Source organism: Prionailurus bengalensis, chromosome A1 (genome assembly GCF_016509475.1).
Source record: "Prionailurus bengalensis isolate Pbe53 chromosome A1, Fcat_Pben_1.1_paternal_pri, whole genome shotgun sequence".
NCBI lineage: Eukaryota > Metazoa > Chordata > Mammalia > Carnivora > Felidae > Prionailurus > Prionailurus bengalensis.
This window is the reverse complement of record NC_057343.1, coordinates 1864617-1888459: the sequence shown is the minus strand read 5'-3', so window position 1 is coordinate 1888459 and position 23843 is coordinate 1864617. Positions and strand designations below refer to the sequence as shown.

Here is a 23843-nt window from a genome sequence, read left to right as displayed (position 1 = left end):
ATGTTGAAAAGGTTATACTTTTAATATAGTCAAATAAAAAGGATTTGTGCCTTTTATTGTTTAAAAAGTTCTTCTGCACTCTGACATACTCTCCTATGTTTTCTTCTTAATATTCTGTTAAAAACTTTAAAAAATTTTTGCTTTTCATCTTTCAGTCTTCCATTCCCCTAGAATTTATTATATGTATGATATGAATTAAATATCTGACCTTTTGTTTTTGCTTATAAATAGCCAACTTTCTGGTGCCGTTTGTTGTACAGTCTAACGTTTCCTCACTATTTTGTCATATGTCCTGGGTCTGTTTCTGGGAAGTCTCTCTGCTCCCTTGTTTGTTTCTCCTGTTCTAATACTACTTTAAAAAAAAATTATTACTGTGCCTTTGTAAGTGTCTGGCTCTGTAAGACTCATATTCTTTCTTTTTTTAAAGTTTTTGTTTAAATTCCAGTCAGTTAACATACAGTGGAATTTTAAGTTCAGGTGTACAGTCAGTGATTCAGCACTTCCTTATCACAAGTATTCGTGACAAGCGTGCTCCTTAATTTCCATCACCTATTTAACCCGTCCCTCCACCCTCCTCTCTTATTCTTTCCTCAGGTTTTTAATAGTTTTTTTCGAACCTAAAATTACTCATTTTACTCATTTATGACCTATAATATTTTAGTAGTTTCAGATGTACAATACAGTGACTCAGTATTTGTATATATTGTGAAATGATCACAATTAATGTACGTAGCTACTGAATCTGTTTCTTATGATGACAACTATTAAGGTCTACTGTCTTCGTAACTTTCAAATACACGGTATGTTATTATGAATTGTAGTTACCATGCTATACATAACATCCTCTTGACTTATTTATTTTATACGTGGAAGTTTGTACCTTTTGACCCTCTTCACTCTATCATCCCCCTCTTCCTTAGAACCCCCAGTCTGTTCTCTGTATCTAGGAGGAGCTTGGGGTGGGTCATGTTTTTTTGTTTTTTTTTTGTTAGATTCCACATGGAAGTGAGATCTTTATAAGTGAGTATCTTTCTCTGTTTCACTTATTTCACTTAGTATAATGCTCTCAACATCCTTTTTTCTTACTTAATTTAACTCTTTTTGACCTTTTTCTTACATGTCTTAGGACCACCTTGTCACCTTCTGGAATGAACCTTATTGGGATTTAAAGTGGAATTGTATCAATTATTGTAGGTTAATTTGGGGAGACCCATATGTGTATTTTTAACTGCAGTTCTCATACCGTTATGAGATGCATTCATTAGCATCATCAGCTGCTAGGGACCCTGACTTGCCTGGAGGTGTCTTTGCCTGGAAATTTCCTAACTATTGTGCTGCAGAGATGGGATTAGAAACCAGGTCGTTTTGATTTCGGTATCTTGTTCTTTTAATTAAAGGGGACCGTAAGATTGTTTGGAGGGATTTTTAAGGTAGGGTAAACCTGTTTGTAAGCAGAAAGCAGGGCGCCATTACTAAGTAGAACTTTAAGAGAAGCTAAAGAGAGTGAGGGGGCGCCTGGATGGAGTGACTCTTGATTTCATCTTAGGTCAAGGACTTGTGCTTCATGGGTTTGAGTCCCGTGTCAGGCCCCGCCCGCACTGACAGCGTGGAGGCTGCTTGGGATTCTCTCTCCCCTTTCTCCTCTCTCTCTCTGCCCTTCCCCTCATGCTCTCTCTCAAAAGTAAATAAACTTAAAAAAAGAAAGAGAGGGAGAAGAGATGAGGGAAGAAATGGGGTTGTATGTGAGGGGGAGCCAGGAGGGCAGGGAGGGGAGGAGGATTTCGAGTCCAGAGAAGGCTGAGGGGAAGGGAGTATTTTGTTAAGAAATTGGAGAAGGTGATAGGAGAACCTTCCTTTTGAAGAGGAAGTCACATAAAGGAGCTAATCATGCAAGAAGGCTTTCACTTTGGGAAAGTAAAAATAAGGTCATTTTGTGAGAGACTGGAGTAATGGGTGTCATGAGATGAGAGGTTTGAGAGGAAAATAGATTTGAAAAGACAGCTTTTGGGGATATGCTGTGAAATTGCAAGAGATTAATTAATTAGGGCACATCTTTCACATTTGTTTAGCTGAAAAGGTCCAGTAACTGGAATTTACTCTTTGTGGAATACTATGAAATACTGCTATGATACATTTAAAAAAAAAATTGTTTTTAATCTTTATTATTGAGAGAGAGGGGAGCAGAACGTAAGCAGGGGCAGAACAGAGAGAGAGGGGAAGACACAGAATCTGAAGCAGGCTCCAGGCTCTGAACTGTCAGCACAGAGCCTGATGTGGGGCTCAAGCTCAAGAACTGCGTGATCAAACTCATTAACTGTGGGATCATGACCTGAGCTGAAGTTGGACGCTTGACTGACTGAGCCCCCCAGGTGCCCCTGGTATGAAACATTTAAAGTAATAAAATATATCACTTTGTGTTACGGATTTCAATTTAGGTAGGAGCAGTGTTAAGTTCCAAAGGTTTAAAAGGAAAGGTTATAGAGAGGAAACTAAAAATTGAACAATTCGTAATTTTTTTTTCATGTTTATTCATTGTTGAAAGACAGAGAGAGACAGAGCACAAGCAGGGGTGGGGCAGAGAGAGAGGGGGAACAGAATCAAAGCAGGTTCCAGACCCTGAGCTGTCAGCACAGAGCCCGATGCGGGGCTCGAACTCATGAACCGTGAGATCATGACCTGAGCCGAAGTCGGACGCTCAACCGACTGAGCCATCCAGGCGCCCCAAAATTGAACAATTCTTAACTTAAAATTTTCCGTGAATGAGTCAAAAACTACTGGCAAACATGTTTTTGGGTAGTACATCTGTGATTTTCTAATTTGAACATTAAACCATGCTCTCTCTCTAAAAGATGAGGGAGCCTGCTGGAAGCTGGAGGGTGCTGGGTCCCTGGGTAGTGCGTGGAATTCTAGTTTTTCTTCCTCCTTTCTCTGTATATTGGGCTCAGAGATTTCACTGTGTCTCTATGTGAATATGGACAGTTAGCATTTACCAACATGTATCTGTCTACTTTCTCTTGTTTAAAGAAGAGAAAAAAATCTTTAAAAAATGGGGTCATAGGAGGTCAGCAAAGTTTGAGACATTTGGGTGGGTTCAGTGGGCATTTTGACAACGTGGCTTCTCCTTCGGCATGTTTAATTGTGATGTTTAATGGACATCCTTGCAGTTGAAGATGACACTTTTAAAATAAAAATTCTCTCCTAACGATGACTTAAGCCCTGCCACTCGCAGGGAGAATCAGCAGAACCTGTAGGCTCTTATTTGGAATTGACATTCTCTTGTAATTGTGTTCCTGTTTATTTTTCCGTTTGCTTTTTGTTTCACCGGAAAGGAAAGATGCTCAGTTTTAAACGTTGAAAGTGTACAAGTGGCTTTGTTACAATACTAAATGTGTACACACACACACAAAAAGGAAAGATGGGCGAGCGATTAGAGCGAGGAAAATTTTTATTATGAGTTGTGTGGCATGACTTCCAAGTTTGCTTTCTACTTTTGTAGCTTGTTTCCTATCTACAAGTCGTGCCTAATTTTTCAGTCTGACTTTCATATCCTTTTTTCATGGTCCTGTAAACGATGATATTTATAGTAAGCCTAGAATATTGTTTGAATTTCTTTGCGAGTTATCCGACAGAAATTAGCCTACTCAACCATGTCTCCTCGTTAGTAATACTTAAGAGAGTCAGATCAGGGGCTTTGGTGTTACACAGACTTAAGACCAAATTCTGCCTTTGATACTGTGATCTTGGGTATGTGACAGTCTGTGAATCTGAGTTTCTCCATATGTAAAAGAGGCAATGATTCGTACAGGGATGTCGCGGTGATTAAATGAGGCAGTGTATGTAATTTAGCACTCTGCATGAGGACAAAGTGGTGCTGTTGTTGTTCGTCTTAATAAAAGTTCTCGTAGCTCTCCAGAGAAAGAAAGAGTCTAAAGGTCTCACAGGATTTGGCACGTGGAATTTCTGACGTTTTGAGGACGGGTTTGCATGATGGGAGAAGCTAGAATGTAGTTAGGACTCATAATTATTTGTGTGATTTGATTAATGTATGTCTTTCGTAAGACTCAGAATTCCATAAGGGCGGAGATGGTTCTCTCTACTTTGATATCCTTAGCTTCTGACATGCTGCTTAGATTATAGTCAGCCCTCAGTAAACAGAAATTATTTGGTACTTCTGGTTCTCCTGATGCCCCCCCCCCCGAAAAAAAACCCCTCATATTAAATATGTCATTTAATCTATTTTTCAGTAAGTCTTGAGCTCCAGCTTCAGATGCCCCTAGTGTGCACCACCAATGGTGTTTCTTGAGGATTTTTTGTAAATTGAAGGGGGTCCGGCCAGGCTGGTGGAACAGCATGGGCTGTGCCAGAAACACCAGCATGTTGGGCTAGGGCTTTGTGAGCTTCAGATCTCCTGCTGGTGCGACTCCTTAGAACCACTTCTCGGGGCGCCTGGGTGGCTCAGTGGGTTAGGCATCCTACTCTTGACCTCGCCTCGTGGTTCTTGAGATGGAGCCCTGCATCGGGCTCTGCACTGACAGCATGGAGCCTGCTTGAGTTTCTCTCTCCCTTTCTCTCTACCGCACCCCCCCCCCCCCCAATAAATAAGCAAACTTAAAAATAAAAAACACCTTTCAGTTTCTTCCCGTTACTGCCTTTCTTTTCCTGAAGACACCTGGAATTGCTCATCTGTTGTTTCCTGTCTTCCATCAGGCACTCTGCTTCCGCCTGATTCCAGCTCTTCTGATTCATTTGACTGTACCTTTGAAGTGTGAGCTCTTTTCAATCTTTTGCTATTAGGGACAACGACAGGACATAAACAGGCAATACAAAAAGGCTTTTTTACTATTATTATATCTTTACTGAAACTTCTCAAGCTATGTAAAACACTAATGTCTGGATCGGGTCTTAGAGGAGGACTTTTACGAGGGATTTTCTTCCTTTCTATCCCCTTGCTTTAAGCATAATAAGTCTTACATGATCCTGAACCACCTAAGTGTAGTTTCTGTTGAAGAGTTAGGGCCCTGAGGTCAGTTTCCACCTCTGCTTCCTCCCTGACCTTTAGCAGATTGATCACTCCATTCCTCATCTGTAAAATGGGAATAATAATAGTTTCTACCTCATAAGGTTATTAGGATTAATGAGGTTATATATCTGTGTGCCTATCCATCTGTTGAAAATAATGCCTCGCAACACTGAGTACTCAGTGAATGTTAGTTATGGTGGTGCTGCCTCTCTTTTGGTATGTGCAAGGCTCTAGGAATTTAGAGATGAGTAAAGGTTTCTGGTATCAGAAAAATCATAGCGAAAAAGAAAAAGGGACAAGCAAATACATACAGTACATTATGGTAAGTTGGGTTGGTAGAGTTACATGTCTAGCGCATTGCCCGAGGTGAGATGGAGACGTTTGTGTTCAGGCCGACGGGGAGAAGGTCAGGAAAGGCTGACCAAGGAGAAGCTGAAGCAGTTTGAAGGATGAGTTCTGATTTCTGAACAGGAAGGAGTTCCACAGGGAGAGGTATAGGTACATAAGTCAGTACTAAGCAGGGAATTTTGGGGGAAAGATGCATGTTTTTGACTTAGAAGCTGAGTCTGTTAAATCTTTGGGGGCTGGGACTCTTGTCTTTTTCTTTTTAAACAAGAAATCTTCTCAGAACTCGCTGATGCACATAATTTACTATTTGCAAACCATTGCCAAGTCATTCATTTTCAAAAAGAATTAAAACTTTTGGTTTTGGGAAACTAAAGTGAACACCGTGTTGCCATCTAATGAATCAGTGGATGATTTTATTGTTTGTATGATCATGTTCAACCAGGTGGTTAATATAAACCAACTTTTACATTATACCTTATTACTTATGAAATCTGATATTTTATAAATGAAATATTCTGTTATATTAAAGTTATCTTGAGACCTGTATCTTGAGACTATGTGAATACCAGGATGTCCAAAGATCATTAGCTTTAAGAACTATTTTTGTTTGCAGAATAACTGGCATAATTAATGACTTGCAAAATTACGTATGTGTACTGCCTTTCAAGGGTGATGAGAAGAAAGAATATATAAATCAGAATCACCTGGGTCATCCATACTCATTGCCTTATATTCGTAGCAGTATAACATGTTGTAATAGTGTACTGATATGCTGGTTTTGGGGGGTATAGTCAGATATTAATGATGAAATATCTTGTAAAAACACAAACTTGTTGAGTTAAGGAAAATGGTGAGAATGAAGAATTTGCAAATGGAAGGACAAAAATATTTATATTTAGCATAGTTAGTTGTTCATAGTAACACTTTTTCAAAAAATGTATTAAAGAACTTAACACAATTTGGGGCACCTGGGTGGCTCAGTTGGTCAAGCGTCCGACTTTGGCTCAGGTCTTGATCTCATGGCTCGTGAGTTCGAGCCCCACGTCAGGCTCTGTGCTGGCAGCTCAGAGCCTGGAGCCTGTTTCAGATTCTGTGTCTCCCTCTCTCTCTGCTCTTCTCTTGCTCATTCTCTCTCTCTCAAAAATAAATAAACATTAAAAATAAAAAGAATTAACACAGTTCTTTATAATGAAAATATTTTCGTTTTTATCTAGAGAGCTGTAGAGGGTGCTGTATCATTAGGAATAGTAGTCTGAACTGGTTTTGGCTAATTATAAGAATACCTTTAGGCCAGGCTATCAAATTTGGTTTTATTATTATTTTATTTTAACTAAAATTATAGTGACTAATGTTGCATAATTGATACAGCTTAAAATGATGATACATAATTGATACAGTTTATAGTTTATATTAATATATGGTTTATAATGTACTTGGTTTCAGTAATATAGTTTATAGTGTACTTTGTTGCAAAATGTTTTTTATCTTTCAGATTGTTTAAATATAGTTGAAATTTTGATTTCCCCATTTCATGTTGGTCACAGTAGCGAAGCTTTATTTTCCTACCTCTCCTCTCCCAAATTGAGAATTCTGCTATTTAATTGGTAGGCTGCATAAGCAATCTCTTCTCTTCAGATGGGTCTCAGTGAGTCAAAGATAACGAAGCCATGCAATGAGACTATGTATTTTAGGTGGCTATATTTTAGGTTCAGAAGAATATTATCTTTAGAGGAAAGATTGTTAGAACAAAATGGAATTTAAAAACCTGGCAGACTTTAGAAGTTGTTTTTGTTAAGCCAGAAGTCTGACTTTTCTACGGATTCATTTATTCAGATAGGAGTTTTGTAACTTCCAACTCCACTGTTCCGTACTTTTTCTGGTTTAATGGTGATTTTAGGAAACTTGAAGTAGAATTAATTACCTGAGAATATTTTTATCGTAAAGCATTGCTGTGAGAAATCAATTTGTAGTGATTTTGGATTTGGTTGCACCAGTGCTGAAAAATTTAGAGATAATTTTCACTTAGTCAAGTTAGATGAAGTGGTATATTTTGGAATAAAACGCAATAAGTTAGCTGTGTTTAAAAGATACAGAAAATGTTATATAAGCATCTGTCTTCTAAAATGCAGGCAACTTTGAAACCTTGCCAGGAATTTCTTCCTTTTTCCCGAAACCGTATTTTAAATATTTATTACGAAGTTTTATACTTCAGTTTCTGTAAAGTAACAAGCAGGCATTTGACGTCCCAGTGCCCCCGCCCCCTGAAAGTGAAAGTGTTTTCTCTTATTGCGGGTAGAAGGTTTGCTGTTGTTCAAGCTGTCTTATTAAACAGGTGTACTCTGTTTTTTGTTTTGTTTTGCTCCTCGTTTTAACCCTCAAGGCGCCACCTTCCATGGTTAATAACGAACAACGCCAGCATGCAGAGCACATATTCTTATCGTTTAGGAAATCAAAGTCACCATTTGCAGTTTGCAAGCATATTTTGGGTAAGTATTCACTTTTAAAATATTTTTGCAGAATCAAATACAGTCTTTCTATCCTGGATGTTAGATATTTTAAATGCCTTTTAAAACAAGCAGGTGTGTGTAATTACAATTTTCCATTAATAGTCATTCTGTTGAAGTGGCTTTAAAGATAGTCCATAAAGCCAGATAGAAGACTGTTTCTACTTTGACTTTTTTCCCCCCAACTATGGTAATTTATAAATACAGTAAGTTATTAAATATAGTAAATATGTATAATTTATTACTGACCAAAACATGAAGTCTGTTAATGGTGGGGGGAAAATCTAATATTTTTTCAGTTCTCAAGAGTGCTATCACTTGTTATAGGAAATGCACTATAATATATCTTACTCTAGTGTTTTGAAATTATGATTGTTTTTGGAGGTTTCAACAATTTTTCTTTCGTGCAAAAAATTTTTTTAACCATATAGTTTGTATTCAGCTTGCTTAGCAAATATTAGTTCTATGTAGATGATCGCTGTGTATTCTAAAATGAAACATTAATTTTTACTCTTGTAAAAATATTTTACAAGTACCTTTTATCTGACATGCGTACAGAAACAATCTCTTTCCTTTAAAAGTAATCACAAAAGTTGTAACTCTTGTCCAGAGATGGCATTTTCTAAGTGCACACAGACACAGACACGGACACACAGTCTTCTGTCTCTTACATATTTTTCAGTCATAGTAAGAGAGATTTCATTGGTTATTGTTATTTTAAAACTTAATTGTTTATTAACTCTTTCTTAATTGGATCCATTTTTTGTAACCCACACTCGAGCCTCTGAAAGGCTATTTGAGTTATTCTTGACCATAAAATTGGTTAGTTGCATATTAGGAACTAAAATATCTGACCTTTTATTCTTATGCTTTTAGTAAGACTTATCTGTTAGCCACCAGCACTCTCTGGTTTCCAGATTGAAATAGCCTGCAATTAAATTTAAATGTTAAGAATGCTTTCCGTATAAGGGCTTATGAGGGCGTTGTTAGGTTGGAATAGAGAGAGCACTGGCTGTAGGACCTGTGAGCTCTATTCTCCATGGTGTCAACTTGAGGAAGTCACTTAGCCTCTCGGAGCCTGTTTTCATCTATGAAATGGGAACAGTGGTACCATTTTCCTCAATGGGCCTCGTTGCCTTAAGTTGTCGTGAGGCACAAATGTAGCCACATATAAAACCACTCTGTGAACGGTAATGCGAGGAGCCCCGTTACCTGATTTCAGATGGCGTTTTAAAAATAAGATAACCTTCACAAAGTGCTCTGTTCTGTTTGCAAGGAGCTCGCAGAGGTGGTTGAAGGTGGCCCTGTCTCATTCAGGAGTCAGGTTTTTCACTAGAGGAGCAGTCAGTTTTAATAGCCACCTTCTAAATTCTACACGAGGCAGTTTTTATTTGTTTTATTTTTTTAGTGGTCAGGTGTCATACTTGGGTGAACTTGATTCTGGCACTAAGAAAACTTGCTATCATGCCTGTGGAGAATATTTAATTCAGAGTTAAATCACAAGAAGTAAAGCTAAACATCAGCGTTAAGAATTCAAGGGAGCTTTCGTCTTCACTGCCTCGAAATTGTTCAGCGTTAGTAGTTTAGGAAACCATTGTGTTAAACTAGTCGCCTAACATAATTCGAGTCTGGTGTTGATGGCATACGCCTTAAGTACGTTAATTAGGATTCCATCAGTTTCATCGGACTTTCTATCGTAATGCAGTTGTCATTCAGTACTAGTTGGGAAATAGTTGATCTAAGTTGTAAGTATGTTATTAGAGTGTATTTGTTTATACGACTCTTTCCTTTTTAGAGTATGTATATTTTATGAAGTACTGTTGCTTTGTTACGATTTGAGCTTGTCTGGAATACGTTTGTTTTCCTGATAAAAATGTCTAAAGAATAGTATTGCTAGTTCTGGCTGTGCTTTTAAAACCAGTTTGGGTTTTGAGATATTAACTATTTAAAAGGTTGAGTGCATGTATTGTAATCTAATCATTAATGTACTGCAAAGCCCTGTGTTACATTAATGTTTACATCTAAACTTCACAGAAAATCTTTCAACTCCTTACTCAGTTGCCACCAGCACAGAAGGGTTAATTCCTCTAAGAAGACTTCTCATACAAGTGGCAGTCAATCGCAATTCAGAATTTTCACATTCTTAGCTAGGGATAATATGTCATTTTTATACAGTGTCTGGGTGATATATTCTAATAAAGGGGAGACTTTCTCTTTGATGCTTCCCTGTTCTGGCCTCTTAAAATTCTTCCTTCCCACTTCTGACCTAAGTTTTTATTACGTTTCTAGTTTTCCTCATTTCCTTCTCTTCTTATCCTTTTGTTGTCATTCTGGGTGTGCTTTTTCCATCTGTGTGTGTGCGCGCGCGCATTTGCGTGTGCATGTTGCACGCCCCGGCGCGTTTTGTCAGATTTGTCAGAATCCACGTTTTGGATTTCTGCACCTCAGACAGAAGTCTTTGGCATTCAGGAAGGTGTTACTTTGGTTTGGTCAAGTGTGCGTTCACAAATCCTGTGAGTTCTGTTCTTGTTAAAGATACACCCCGACCAGCGCTTCCGGAACTAACTTTGTAGCATTCTTCTGTCCTTCTCCCAGGGAGAAACGGGTTTCTTCAGTTTCTTGTCTCGGAAGTGGTTGGAGCAAAACAAAGCGAAACTGAGACTCCTTATCAGTTGGGGTGCCTGCGTACACGTGTGTAACCACGTGCTCTGGAGCCTGTGCTTGGGACAGAAGTCTTTCATGCCAGGGAGGTGGTCGTGGTAGCTGAACATCTGGGCCTTGACTACTGTGGTTTTAGTTTTCTTTTAAAAATATTTTTTGACCAGAATGTGGTGTTCTGCCTCTCATTGTTTCCTTCACTTCAATTTTTGTCTTCATGGCTCTGTGTGGTTTCAGATGGCTGACATGATAGAAATGAATTTTGTTTACATAATTATTAAAGAAAGTTACCGTGGTAAAAAGGGGCAACTTGCTGCCCAAGTGGCCTAAAATAATTTATTCTCTAGACAATGCCCTGGTCAGTGGAGAACAACTGAAAAGTATCAGAAATTCTAGATGACTTGGGAGTTCCTCGTGAAGACCTTGCCATTTCAAGCATCTTTGGAGCATAGAGCAAGGATAAGGCTCACCTATCCACGCGAAGGCCCAATCTTCTGCTGGTAGCTTCGAGAGTTCCATAGAGCACCTTTTGCACATTTATATCGTGGTGAAGTGCGGTTTATGAAGGCTAGTGACAGTTTCGTGAGAAGGTGTAGTGCGATCCATTAGGTTAGGAGAATTCCTTCCTTGAAATTTGGAATTTGGCTTTCTTTTTTTCAGGTTCCTCCATTCTTAGAGAAGCTTCTTATGGGAGTAGGAATGTAGAGATGCCCAAACAGAGGCATCTAAGAAAGAGTCACCTCGGAAACTGTTGAATGTCTGTCATTCACCTTCTGCAGTTAACTCCCTCCCTCGTCCCTTGCAAAAAGGAGGGGGAGGCAGGAAAAACAGCCTGGCTGTAAGCACAGGTAGTTAGAAATAAGCATGGAAACAGGAAGGAGCTCGTTTGGTCTTCTTTTCCTTGGCACGCGCGTTTAGGGGTGGCTTAGTGTCGCTCCAGGAACATTCACCGGCCACGTGATCCTGAATTCTTTTCTCTTAGTCCCCTGGCGCGTCAACACTTTCTTCAGCCTTAAAAGGCAGGAATTGAATTAGGTGACCTTTGGAGTTCTATGTCCAAAATTCTGTGAGTCCCTAAGATTTTGCTTCTTTGTTAAAATCCATAACTAAGGATCTGGGGTTTCTTGTCCTTAAGATTTTTACTATGGCAATAGAAAGTGAAGTTAGGCAATCAACCATCGTTTACTTTATAGAAGAGGTTTATAATAAGAGATTACTTGAATCACCTTTATGCAGTACCGTATTTCTCCTTACGTGATCTAAATAGATATAGCTAGTTTCTGTTTCAGTTCCTCTTACACTTACTTTTTTTTTTTTCCTCCTGGAACTTTAAACACATCTTTTTATGATAGGTTTACGTTTTTGGAAGCTATTGCTTTCTTTACTGATAATATTTTAAGGTTTCTAAATTTTTGTGAGTTCTGATGATCATCTCACTTAGAATTTATGTTAAGAAAGCATGAGAATAATCAAACTTTTTTAAAAAGGTCCAAATTGGGTCCTCTTTTTGGTTTTGTTATGTTCAAAACTCCTATTTGGTAGTCTAAATTGATGGAATTTATGTAGGGTGTACCTTTTTTTCACCCATGTTTATAGCGTATTGTGTCAAGATCACTCAAGATTTTTAAATGACCTGAGCTTGAGTAGGAGAGAAAATGATGTGCCTCCCTATGTCTTCATGCTCTTCTGATAAATTCTTGAAGGTGCCATTCTATGCCTAGAGTTAATTTCTCAGGGCTCTCGGATACTCATGTCTAGTGATCTTGGCAAATAACCTGCAATCTAATCATAAACTTTCATGGATTTCACATGATGGTTATTTTTCAGAACTTCAGAAAATTTCTGCTTTTTCTTGACTTCATTTTGACTGTTTCTCCCTTTTGATAATGCTGTTTGGAAACTGATTGTAGTGGTATTGGTGAATAAAAGAAAAAACAGAAAATTAAAATATTTCTTAGGTATGTTAATTTTCTGTTTTTTCTTTTCCTCCTGATTCAGTTTTTAGTTCAGATACTATAACTTGCTAGTTAAGGCTGGGGTTTTCTAAGTGTAGCTTTGGAATTTTACTCAGTTTGATCAGTATTGCAATCAGAAAATTCACAAGAACTTCTCACCTTGGGTAAATGTGACTCCCATTTTTTTTTTTTTTAACATTTTGAGAAAAATAACCTGAATGTGATTGTGTTTATTTCTGAACTTGCTATTGGGGATGGGCCATCCTGCTGAAAGCTTAATTTCTTAACAAATATTTTAACAGCATGGCTCACCACAAATAGTAACGTTCAAAGACGAGTTTATTAAGATATTTTGCAAACGCAAAGCTCTATTTTGCACAGGGTGAGAATCTCTTAGGAAATTTTCTGATTGCTTTATATTTTTATTTTTATTTTTTTTAAAGCTGTGTTATTTTTTAGTTCTTCATGCTTTGGAAGTAACAGTTGAAGAGAGGTGAGGAAAGTTTGTGAAAATTGTGATCGGTGATTAGCTGCCACCTGCCTGGGGTGTCTTCTGAGAGGAACTAACCTCTTTGTGGTGCTAGAGCAAGGTCACTGGATTAAAAAAAGAACAGGTAACCATCTTATTCCTTGTCTGAAAAGTTCCGTTTTTAAATTAATAAATGCAAACTGTTCGAAGAAGGAGGGATCGCTGTTTAAAGAAAGTTTCCGATTTTCTCCTCAGAAACAAGTAAAGTGGACTATGTCCTCTTTCAAGCTGCCACAGCCATAATGGAAGCAGTTGTCCGAGAGTGGATTCTCTTGGAAAAAGGTAGCATCGAGTCACTGCGAACATTCCTTTTAACGTATGTCTTACAAAGGCCTAAGTAAGTACATGGCGGAGGCGCTGCTCAAATACCTGCGCTGCCCTTGTCTTGTCTTGTCTTGTCTTTTCTCTTTTCTCTTTTCCTTTCCTCTTTCTTTCTTTCTTTCTTTCTTTCTTTCTTTCTTTCTTTCTTTCTTTCTTTCTTTCCCTTTTTTCCTTTATGTTTTTAACGATAGATGTTTATGGTTAAGCTCTGCTTGGGCTCATATTTTAAAAACTCACACACACACGTGGTTGTGGGTTGTTATACTGCTTAATGAAATACGACTTTATACTTAAGCTCATGATACAGGGTTTTGTTTCTTGGAAAAGATGGTGCTGGATATTAAGGGTTTTTTGTGGACGTTTAGTTCCAAAGATTTTGCTTATGAATAAAAGTTGATCTTGGACTCCACGGAAAGTCCTTTGTACATAGTCGTTCTTCTTTCGGTGTTTGGCAGCATCGTAAGACATAGGTGAGTATTCCAGGACACGGGTGCAAAGGGTGGTCAGGTGCCATTAAAACACCAAGTGTTACACATACATGTGCATGGAAATGCACGTTAGGAAGGTTGTAGAAGAGAAAGCACCAAATTTGCTCAATACTTTCTTTTGGAAAATGGATCAGTTTTAAGAAGTAGGGTAAAAGTGAGTTTTCTTTTTGTGTTATGTACGTTGTATTGTTTGAACATTTTACAAGATTTGTACATTCATTGCTTGTGTGATTTTTTTTTTTTTTTTTTTTTTTTGGTAAATCCCTCAAATACCAAGTCGTCTTTTAGGAAGAGGCACTGCACACCGCACGTTTGCCATTTGTGCAGTTGAACAATTGAACCCTTTTTCCATACACGTACACTTTCAAATTCGGTGAAGAAGTGCTCTCTAATTGGAACTCCTGGTAACTAGGCATGTCGATTAATGGTGATCAATATGCATGAAGCTTTAAACATAATTTAGAGCACACCTTTCTTTCTACGGATTGTTCACTCGCGGTCTTCTGAGCTCATAATATTTAACAGTAATTACTGGCGTGAATTTAGCATGCAGGTAAGTGCCAGTTGCTTTGCCTAAAGAAAAATGCATAAGAGAAAAAAGGCAAGATTTACTTAGCCTATAAACAAACGTTACAGGTGTAACGGGTAATACTTTCTGTAGATGACTGGATAGAGATGTATGTAAAGGGAGGGTTTGGCTTGTTTTTTCTGGTTTTAATAGAATAAGGGGAAATTGTCCCAATTTGAAACCTTTCTCTTCTCTTTCATGCTGATTTTCTTTATTTAAATTTTAATTTGTTGTTTGATGAGGCCATTTGGGTGTGCTCCTGGAGCTGCTCATTGGTCCCAGTTTTTCTCCACCCTCCCCAAGTTGGAACTGCTGAACTCTGGAGAGTTTGATAGACTTAAATGTGTGGTAGATTTTGATTGTGCGTGTGTGCGTGCATGCACACATGCACGTGATCTCTTCTATTAACCAAAACAATCTCATTCTTCAGTAATTTTCATTAGTTCAGAAGCTATTTTAGAGTTGATTGTAAGGTTCCACATTGAAATAGTTCACTTATGTATTTCGCCCCAAACACTAAAAAAAAAACCAAAACTTTAAGCAAAGTTGAAAGAATAATACAACGAACACACACACACTCTTTTCCTGGTGGAGGCTCAGTTAACATTTTGTCACATTTGATTTCTCTCACATATATGCATTTTCCCCTGAAACACCTGAAAGTATGCTGCAGAAATTAGGATACTTCATCCTTTTTTTTTTTTTTAATTTTTAATGTTTATTTATTTTTGAGAGAGAAAGTGTGAGCAGGGGAGGGGCAGAGAGAGAGGGAGACACAGAATCTGAAACAGGCTCTAGGCTCTGAGCTGTCAGCACAGAGCCCGAGGTGGAGCTTGAACTCACCAGCCGTGGTATCTTGACTGAGCCGAAGTCACAGGCTTAACCGACTGAGCCACCCAGGTGCCCTCAATACTTGATATAATTGGCATATTAAATTAATCTGATATGATTTTGATCCTATATTCTCATTTTCCCAGTTGTCTGAATAATGCTATTGATATTCTTTCCTCCTTTATAAGTTATTTGTTTGATCCAGGATTTAACCGCAGATTATACATTGTATTTAGTCTCTTTACTCTGTTTTAATCTAGAATAGTTCTGCCTTTTTTGTCTTTCATGACACGGACATTTTTCTCTCGTAGAATTTCCTACAGTATGGACCAGAGTCAAGTGAAAACTGTTGGTATACCGCATAGGTAGAATACGTACATAGTAGAATGCATACATAGTGTTGTATACTTCTCGTTTGGGACACAGAACTTTCTCTTTTCTAGTTTTTTCCTCCTAATTGAGATAGCATTTTCACAGAGTGAAATGCCAGGCGCACCTGACAGTATAGCAGGGCGGTTGAGAATCTACTGCTGCCACTGTGTGCACGGGCAGATTGCTTGCCCTCTCTGTGCATTAGTTTTTAAAATTATTAGTATTCAATTAGCTATTAGAGTTAACAATAGTATTGTACTCAGAAGGTAGTTGTGAGGGTTGAATGTATTAACTTTTGTGAAGTTCGTTTATAGCCTTGCATAACATAAACACCAACCAATGTGAGCTATTACTTATTTTCCTAGTAATTTATAATTCTTGCCAATGGAGGTCGTTAAAACTAGCTTTATGTACACTTTCTAGTAGGAGTCGGTGTATTTGAAATTATCATGTCTCCCGAAATGTACAAAAACTCCTTTTGGTTAACTCACATTCCTCCTGTTCTTCCCGTACAGTCTCTGCATTTATTTGCTTATGAGTGCTTCAGGTGTGTATTTTGAAGGAATATTTTTCACTTCAGTCTTGACATGGGGGGCATGTTTGTTTGTATGTCTAATAGATGCCTGTCATGTGTTGGGGGAGCCCTCCTTAGTAACGGCCCACCGTGTTCAGGGAGCTTCAGGGAGTCCCCTCTGGAGAAAGGGACATCACAGTCTTAGCAGAGGACACAGACGTTCAGAGGTCTGTGCATGGTGCCAGGGACTGAAAGAAGCCCAGCGTGTCTGCAGTTTTGAGCGAATGTGGAAGCGGGGATCAGAGAGGGCAGGAGGAGGTCCCTGACCGTGACAGACTGTTGAAGTGGGTGACCGTATCGGTTATGTCCCAGTGGGGGCACTTTGCAGGGGATAGGACAACAGGTAGAGTGGTAGTGTCCAAAGACAGCCGGGTTGGGTCCCACTGCTTGTAAGCCACGTTAAGGAATTGGGGTTTATTCCAAAGGGCACATGGTTGGTGTATCCTTGTGGCATTCTAGAAGCCGGATTATAAAGTTACGTTATCTGAGCCTTACCTTTAAGAAAAGGTTGTGACAGGACAGCTAAATCTCCGTGCCCTAGTGGTCTAGTCTACTTTGTGTACTTTGTAGAATTCCTTCACTTGGGATCATTGCTTCTGCCATCACACTGAAGAGCACAGTTTAGATAAGGAATTTTAGAACTTTAAAAAAAATTTTTTTCTAATGTTTATTTGTGAGAGAGTGCGAGTGGGGGAGGGGCAGAGAGAAAGGGAGACACAGGATTGGAAGCAGGCTCCAGGCTCTGAGCTGTCAGCACGGAGCCCGATGTGGGGCTGGAACCCACGAACCGTGAGATCATGACCTGAGCTGAAGTCAGACGCTTAACCACCTGAGCCACCCAGGCACTCCAGAATGTTTTTTTAAAATGGGTGTGTGTCCATAATATATTTTGGGTAGCTAGCCTGTTGCCTTTTCACATTAAAGGGAGTGGGTTTAAGATTATACTACCGGTTGGAGATGGGTATTAGATCAGAATTTCTTTTTATTGGTAGACTCATAATCTGGCTCTCAGTGAACTGACTTAGGTCTCTTGAACACTGCCTGAAGCAGCTAACGTTTATGTAGCACTTAGTATGCACTGGGCGCAGTTTGAAGAACGTTTGATCCTAGCCACAACCCTGTTAGTGTTACCCCCATTTCACAGATGAGGAAACTTAAGGCTCTGAAACTGTCTTGCGTACCAGGGTCACCAAGCCCGTAAGTGATGAAGCATGGGTTCAAGCGAGAGCTCCTGGCGCCGGAGGCCGTGCGTAACCGGCAGGCTGTGCTGCCCTCCGATGTGAGCCGTGTGATCAGTAGCGTCAGGCGTGGGGAGAAACTTGGGACTGTTTTCGTATTGGGATCATGTAAAGGTGTTCACACGATCTTTCTGTTTTACAGCCTCCAAAAGTATGTTCGGGAACAGATTCTGTTAGCAGTAGCAGTAATTGTAAAACGAGGATCCTTGGATAAATCAATTGACTGCAAGAGCATTCTGCACGAAGTCAGCCAGTTGATAAGTAGTGGCAGTCCCGCTGTGGTAAGTGTGCTATCTGTACTTGTAAGTAGGTGACATCTTGCAAATAATACAGCAGCGCTAACGTCTACGTGAAGGAAAACGTGCACAGTCTGAGAATCGAGCAGTTTTCATTCGTCCGTGTTTTCTCTTAGTCCCTTTTTATACGTTTACATACTCTAGATGTAATGGGCTTTGTTTTTTCGTTTGATTCTGTTTTTCCATGTTGCCAGTGTTCACAGTCATCGTGATAATGGTGTAAAATACTATAAGCTAACACACCGTAATATGTGCAGCCATGTCTCTTCCTCCATTTTAACAAGCCTTCGACAACTGCTAGTGATAATAGAGATGTTTGCATAAAGTGACACGTAACGTAACGGATTATTTCACGTTGCTGCAGTAATGGGCCAAGGTACACTTGGACTACCTACCAGGTGTTAAGTAAACAAACTTGGGAACCATTGTCCGTGATGGAATTACTCTGGAGAGCCCGTCTCCCCCCCTTTCAATCTCCTGTCGGCCTTTTGAGAACTAGTCGTGCCTAGGAGAGTGACTGACTGGTGGTAGTGCCTCTTCAGAGTTGGAGCTGGTGTTGAGTGATCAGCTGTGGTCCTGGGGAGAACTGTGGACTGTTAATCCGCTGAAGGATATTGTGGGATTGGAAATGGTGGTACCTGGCTGTCCTGATTTTCAGGTATTAAATCTTTAAATGTTTTGGGCAGTTTTTTTCATTCTCCCAGTTTCTTTTCTTTAATCATTTGGAAGATACCTGTGTGCGACTGTGCACCTTACAACTCTTTATGAATTACTTTACATCTTTCAGTGGCCCCTCAGTGAGCGGTGTGAGTTTAATAATTAACTTGACAGTTTGAGGATAGGTTGCAGGTATATTTTTGGAGGAGCCCACGCAGCGTCCCTTCATTTCCATAGTGTGTTGGTCCTCCTGCCCCGCACACCTGTACCACGGGCAGACCCGCACTCTCCTCTTTCTCTAGCCATCTGCCCTCCAGTCTGGCTGATGTAGGAGGGTCTCAACCGAGGGACCACAGAAGCGAGTTGTCAGGATTTTGGACCTTCCTCTACATACCCAAAGTATGTTTTGTTTTTCCTTTGGAATATGCCAGGGGTCGTATATCTATTCTTTTTTTTCCTTATCATCTTTATTGAGGAATAATTTACATGTATTACCGTATCCATTGAAGATGTACATTTCTAGGAGTCAAGATACAGAACATTTCTTTCTTTAAAAAAAAAAATTATGTAAGTACTCTCTCATTCATATCTAACGTGGGGCTCGAGCCGACAACCCTGAGACCGGAGACCCAGTCACATGCTCCCCCAGCTGAGCCAGCTGGGCGCCCCAGAGCATTTCTATTCCTGTTTTGATTTTTAATTGTACAGATACTGTGTTGTTTGCCATTTTGGTGGCAGATTGCTTCAAGAGTACTGCTCTCCGATAGAATTTTCTGTTTTGATGTGAATGTTCTAGATCTGTACTCCAATATGTCACCACTGTGCCAGGCACGTGTGGCTTTTGAGCATTTGAAATGTGGCTGGTGTGACTGAGGAACTGAATGTTTAATTTTAATTTCTTTTTTAACTGGAATTCAAACAGCCATACATAGCTGGTGGCAACCATATTGGACAGTGCAGTTCTAGGCGCTTTGATGCTCTGAAGGTCTGCTTGTTATGTCTGTTTTGTTTCTGTTTTTGTCTTTTTCACTTAATCTTAGTATTTAGTTGTTTGCATAAACTAACAACTTTAAAAACGTGCCTGTTTTGGGGCTCCTGGCTGGCTCAGTGGGGCAAGTGAGTCCTGATCTTGGGGTTGTGAGTTTGAGACGACGTTGGGTGTGGAGATTACTTAAAAACTTAAAAAAGAAAGAAAGTAAAAACGTGCATGTTTGGATCATTGCGTTTTAGGAGTCATTTTGGCTTTGTTTTGTGTAGTGAGAAGCTCCCTTGAAAATAGTCCTCAAGGTTCCATTTAAAATTTTTAGATAAAAGTGATTGGGAAGCTACTTTTTACTTCTGTTAATCTTGTGTTAGTAGGCATGGTATCCATTTCTGATGAAGAGCTTTGCTCTTGACATGCTGATGCCTCAGGGTTGCCTACGTCAGTTGCATAATGGCAGTCTTATCATTTGCATGGATTTTTGTTAGATTTGTTGCCTGATTAATGGCCATGGCCAATGGTGGCTGTCGTTGATGCTTGAAGGAAAAGCAAGTGGAGATAAGTAGCCGGAAGTAGTAGGGAAAAGGTTTGGAACTGACCCTGCTACTGAGAGATGTTATCCTAGCCCCTTACTGTTCTGAATCAAGTTACTCTTCCTATTTTAGGTTCTACTTAAGGACATACTGTTTCATTTGCCAATCTGCAGTAAAGGAGTTTGCTTCATTGTGGCTGACCAGGATTTAAACTTTAGTAACTTAACTAGTAATTCTGAGATCTATATGTTTATGACTAACGCTCTTTCCCTGGGTAGTTTGGCGATCACATCAGCTGGGATTTCAGCGTTAAGGAAGAATTTCTGTGGCTTGTCCTCATCCCCCATAAGTAGCTTTATGGCTCCGGACGCAGAAGGCAAAGGATCAAGAGTCCCTTGCCTCTCAGGAACGAACACATTCTCAGGAATTGTGTTCTTCCCTTTCTTTCCCCTTGGGTAGTTTGACCCACCACAGAAAGTAGTCCCAGTGCAACCTGGCATTTGGATCTTTTGGAGTCACTGAAATAACTGATGTTTTGACAATGATAGAACAGATATAACTCTTGAGTTAGAAAATATTTTGTTCTGTTCACAGTGCATACACTCTGAGAATAGTGGATAAATTTAATATCCTCATGAAATATTCCAAAACAGAAAGTTTTTTTTGTTTTAAGTTGAATTTCTACTAGCAGGGTTAAGAACTTTTATAGTTATAGAGAATGTGTAGTGGGAGATAGAATTTAATTTCAAGATTGCTGGATGAATTTACATCGGGGAGCACGCTGAAACATTTAACTAGAAAAGTACTTTCACGTTTACACAGCAGGTGAAATGCCCGTGTGGCAAAAGGCCACCGCGTGGCCGTCCCTACTTGTCCTTGCCCAGCAGCTTGAAACTAGCTCATTCGGCAGATCTAAAACAATGAGGTTACGGACCAGTAAAACATTTTGCTATGTATACTTCTCTGTTTTCTTCTGAGACCATTAAATTTGTGGGAATGCTTTAAGAACATACTTAAGATTTTCTTAGTCTCAGAGACATGAATACCAGTGGAAGAACGTTTGATTTAAAAGAGTTTGAGAGAGAGTTGGAGGGGCAGAGAGAGAGAGAGAGAGGGAGAGGGAAAATGAGAGAGAGAGAGAGAGAATGAATGAATGAATGAATGAATGAATGAGAATGAATTCCAAGCAGGCTCTGCACTGTCAGCACAGAGCTGGATGTGGGGCTCAAAGTCACAAACCATGAAATCTTAACTGACTGAACCATCCAGGTACTCCTGAAATTTTCCTTATACGGGTGATTTTAAGAGAAGAGATTTTAAGAAGAGATAAATGACTGATGGTTTTCGACAGATGACAGGGTTGACCTTATGAATTACTAAGTTAAGTAAGTAACTTTCCCATCATCCCTCTTCTAGAATAATGCTCCCATCAACCTTCATTGGTCAGAAACTGTTTGTGGTCTGGCTCCCCCTCTTCCCTTTCTAAGAGTATATTTTTTTGGTGGTCCATCCCCTTGTACTAGCGTAAAGTACATGTTCAAGTAAGTTTAGGGGCAGTAGAGTATGATAGAACACCGATTCTGATTTTGGATCCACGTTTAGGCGTAAATCCCATCCATCTCTGCCATTTACTACCTCACTAACTTGTACAAATCATTCACCATCTCTAGGCTCTGCTTTACTAATACTGTTTGTAAAAGAAATTTAATAATGTCCGTGTCTGGGCTCCCCAGATGAGGCAAGGCAATGTTAAGTGCATTTAGTGAGCATTCAGTGAGCGTGCGTTTCACCTCTGTGGCAGCCTAACACCCTTTGGCTTATAGAACTTCGGGACACACGCTACATTACGTCACTTCTTTTTCTGTCAGGTAATATTTTAAGTATTAAAATCAGAAGAAAGTGTTCATGCTTTTATTCACGAGTGGAAAGTGCACTTTTTAAAAATACACGTAACCAACATAATAACTTTTCGTTTAAATGCTTTAAGTTTCTTACAGTGTTTGTTCTTCACAGATAGTTTTATGGGAAAATACTGACTCATAAAGCGTTTCCTAAGGAGGTTATATTTTAAATACGGTACATTTTCCAGGCATCATGATATATTTTCAGAGTAATTGTGTTTGTGCAATTATTAAATAGTAGTCGTTTCGTGCGTGTCTTTGTGGACAGGCTGTTTTCCTTCTGTGCTTATAAGAGTTGCCGTGGTTACCTTGTCATACTTCGTGCTAATGTCAGACCCGCTCTACTAATTTGAGAGGGATAGAAATGGAGACTTTACTTCCTAAGAAAATTAGCTTAATTTTTTATCTTAAATTAACATTTAAGCTGAACTTTTCACCTATTTCACGTTTATTTCCTTCGAAAGTACTAGGCGTATATTAAATCACTTTTAAAGCTCTTTAATTTAGTATTTAAGCCTCTTGTCTTCCTCTTTCCTGTGCTAGAGAGAAGTGGGTGAGAAATTCACTTGTCTACAGCAGTGCTGCCCCTGGATGTGATAGCCAACCTAATCTCTCTTATCACAAGTCTCATTGATGTTTGCTTAGAAGAGCAGCTGGAAGTCTGCTTTATGTATGGCAACCTTTCATAAAGTTTATTCTTGGTAATAAATCTCCTGGGGTAAGAGCCAGGCTATTATAAGAGACAGTCCTCTCTCTGAACAAGAGTATTTTATTTTGTCAGCTGGAGTTAGTGTTTGAATATCTTGTGCTTGTCACAGTAAGCTGATGAGTAAGGCAGGCCATTTCTGAAGGGTATTTTTTCACTGTCATGAAATTAATGGCTTTCACTAGAAATGAGAATGCTGCTATAGGACTTGTAATGCGAAGACAACAGTTACGTTAGTGAATTGTGAATTTCCAGTACTTAAGTGAAAGAAAACATATTAAAACTCATTTATATAGCTTTGAGACCTCATTGAATGTCTTCTATTTGTTTTACATATTTAAATTTTCATTTTGAAATTCGCAAGTGCTAAAAGAATAGCGAACACATCATGGGATTCGTTTTCCACTTTCCTTTTGTTAATAGATTCATTAATCCAACTAAGATTTACTGAGCGTCTACTACATCGCTTTAGTGATGCTTCAGTTATGGCTTTCTTTTTTTTTTAATCGTAAGTTTTCTTGTGACTTTAATTTCGTAGAATGTAGATAATCAAGAAGTGGGACCAAAAAAGCCAAAAAAGGTGTTTTTTTTAGGATAATGATAAAAATACTGTTGTTTTACCTTCTCATGTCATAAGCTGCTACACATATATAATACTTTTACCTGCATTATCTAATGGGAACCTTTGGACAATCATATGAATTAGGTGGGGCAGAGGGTGTTAACCCCCCTTATAGATGAGAAAACTGAGGCCAGGATAGATGAAGCGGTTTGCTCCCAGTTACTTGAGGTGGCAAATTTTGCACCATTAGAACCCATATCTTCTGACTCCTTTGTCAAAACAGTAAGAGCCTTGGACTAAGCCTCCAGAAAGTCATGTAGAGTCTTTTAATTTAGAATTTCTTCTGGACATAGTTGTAGTACATTTTCTTACTTGGTTTCTAACATGTTGAAACGACGATGATCAGTTCGGGACTGCTCGTTAGTGCTGGTCAGATTGCCGGCCGCAGTGAGTGGTGGACACCAGCAAAGAAACCGGAGCAAACACAAAACAAAACGCACTGACTCCGGTGCACTTTGTCAAGGGGCGTAAATCCTCATACACTTTAGTAGATAGATTCCAAGTCTTTCCTCGATTACAACATCATATAATAATTGCTTAGAAATAATAATTTTGGGAAAATTTACATGGAGGAAGTTGCATTAAAAATGTTTGCTGGGGGGCGCCTGGGTGGCTCAGTCGGTTGAGCGTCTGACTTCGGCTCAGGTCATGATCTCACAGCTGGTGAGTTCAAGCCCCGTGTTGGGCTCTGTGTTGACAACTCAGAGCCTGGAGCCTGCTTTCGATTCTGTGTCTCCCTT

The 23843-nt window shown here is 39.3% G+C and overlaps 1 protein-coding gene across 4 annotated transcripts in view; it reads left to right on the top strand.

The window, feature by feature from the left end:
- XPO4 (exportin 4) overlaps positions 1 to 23843 on the top strand; it is a 116726-nt gene that overhangs the window by 22463 nt on the left and 70420 nt on the right. For 2 of the 4 annotated variants that reach the window (XM_043574879.1, XM_043574907.1), the window contains 3 exons: positions 7749 to 7854; positions 13210 to 13351; positions 17549 to 17687. In XM_043574879.1, the coding sequence (XP_043430814.1) occupies positions 7749 to 7854; positions 13210 to 13351; positions 17549 to 17687 (387 nt within the window). Of the gene's footprint in view, positions 1 to 7742; positions 7855 to 12928; positions 13100 to 13209; positions 13352 to 17548; positions 17688 to 23843 lie in introns of those variants that run through there. The other 2 variants (XM_043574889.1, XM_043574898.1) reach the window with 2 other exon arrangements.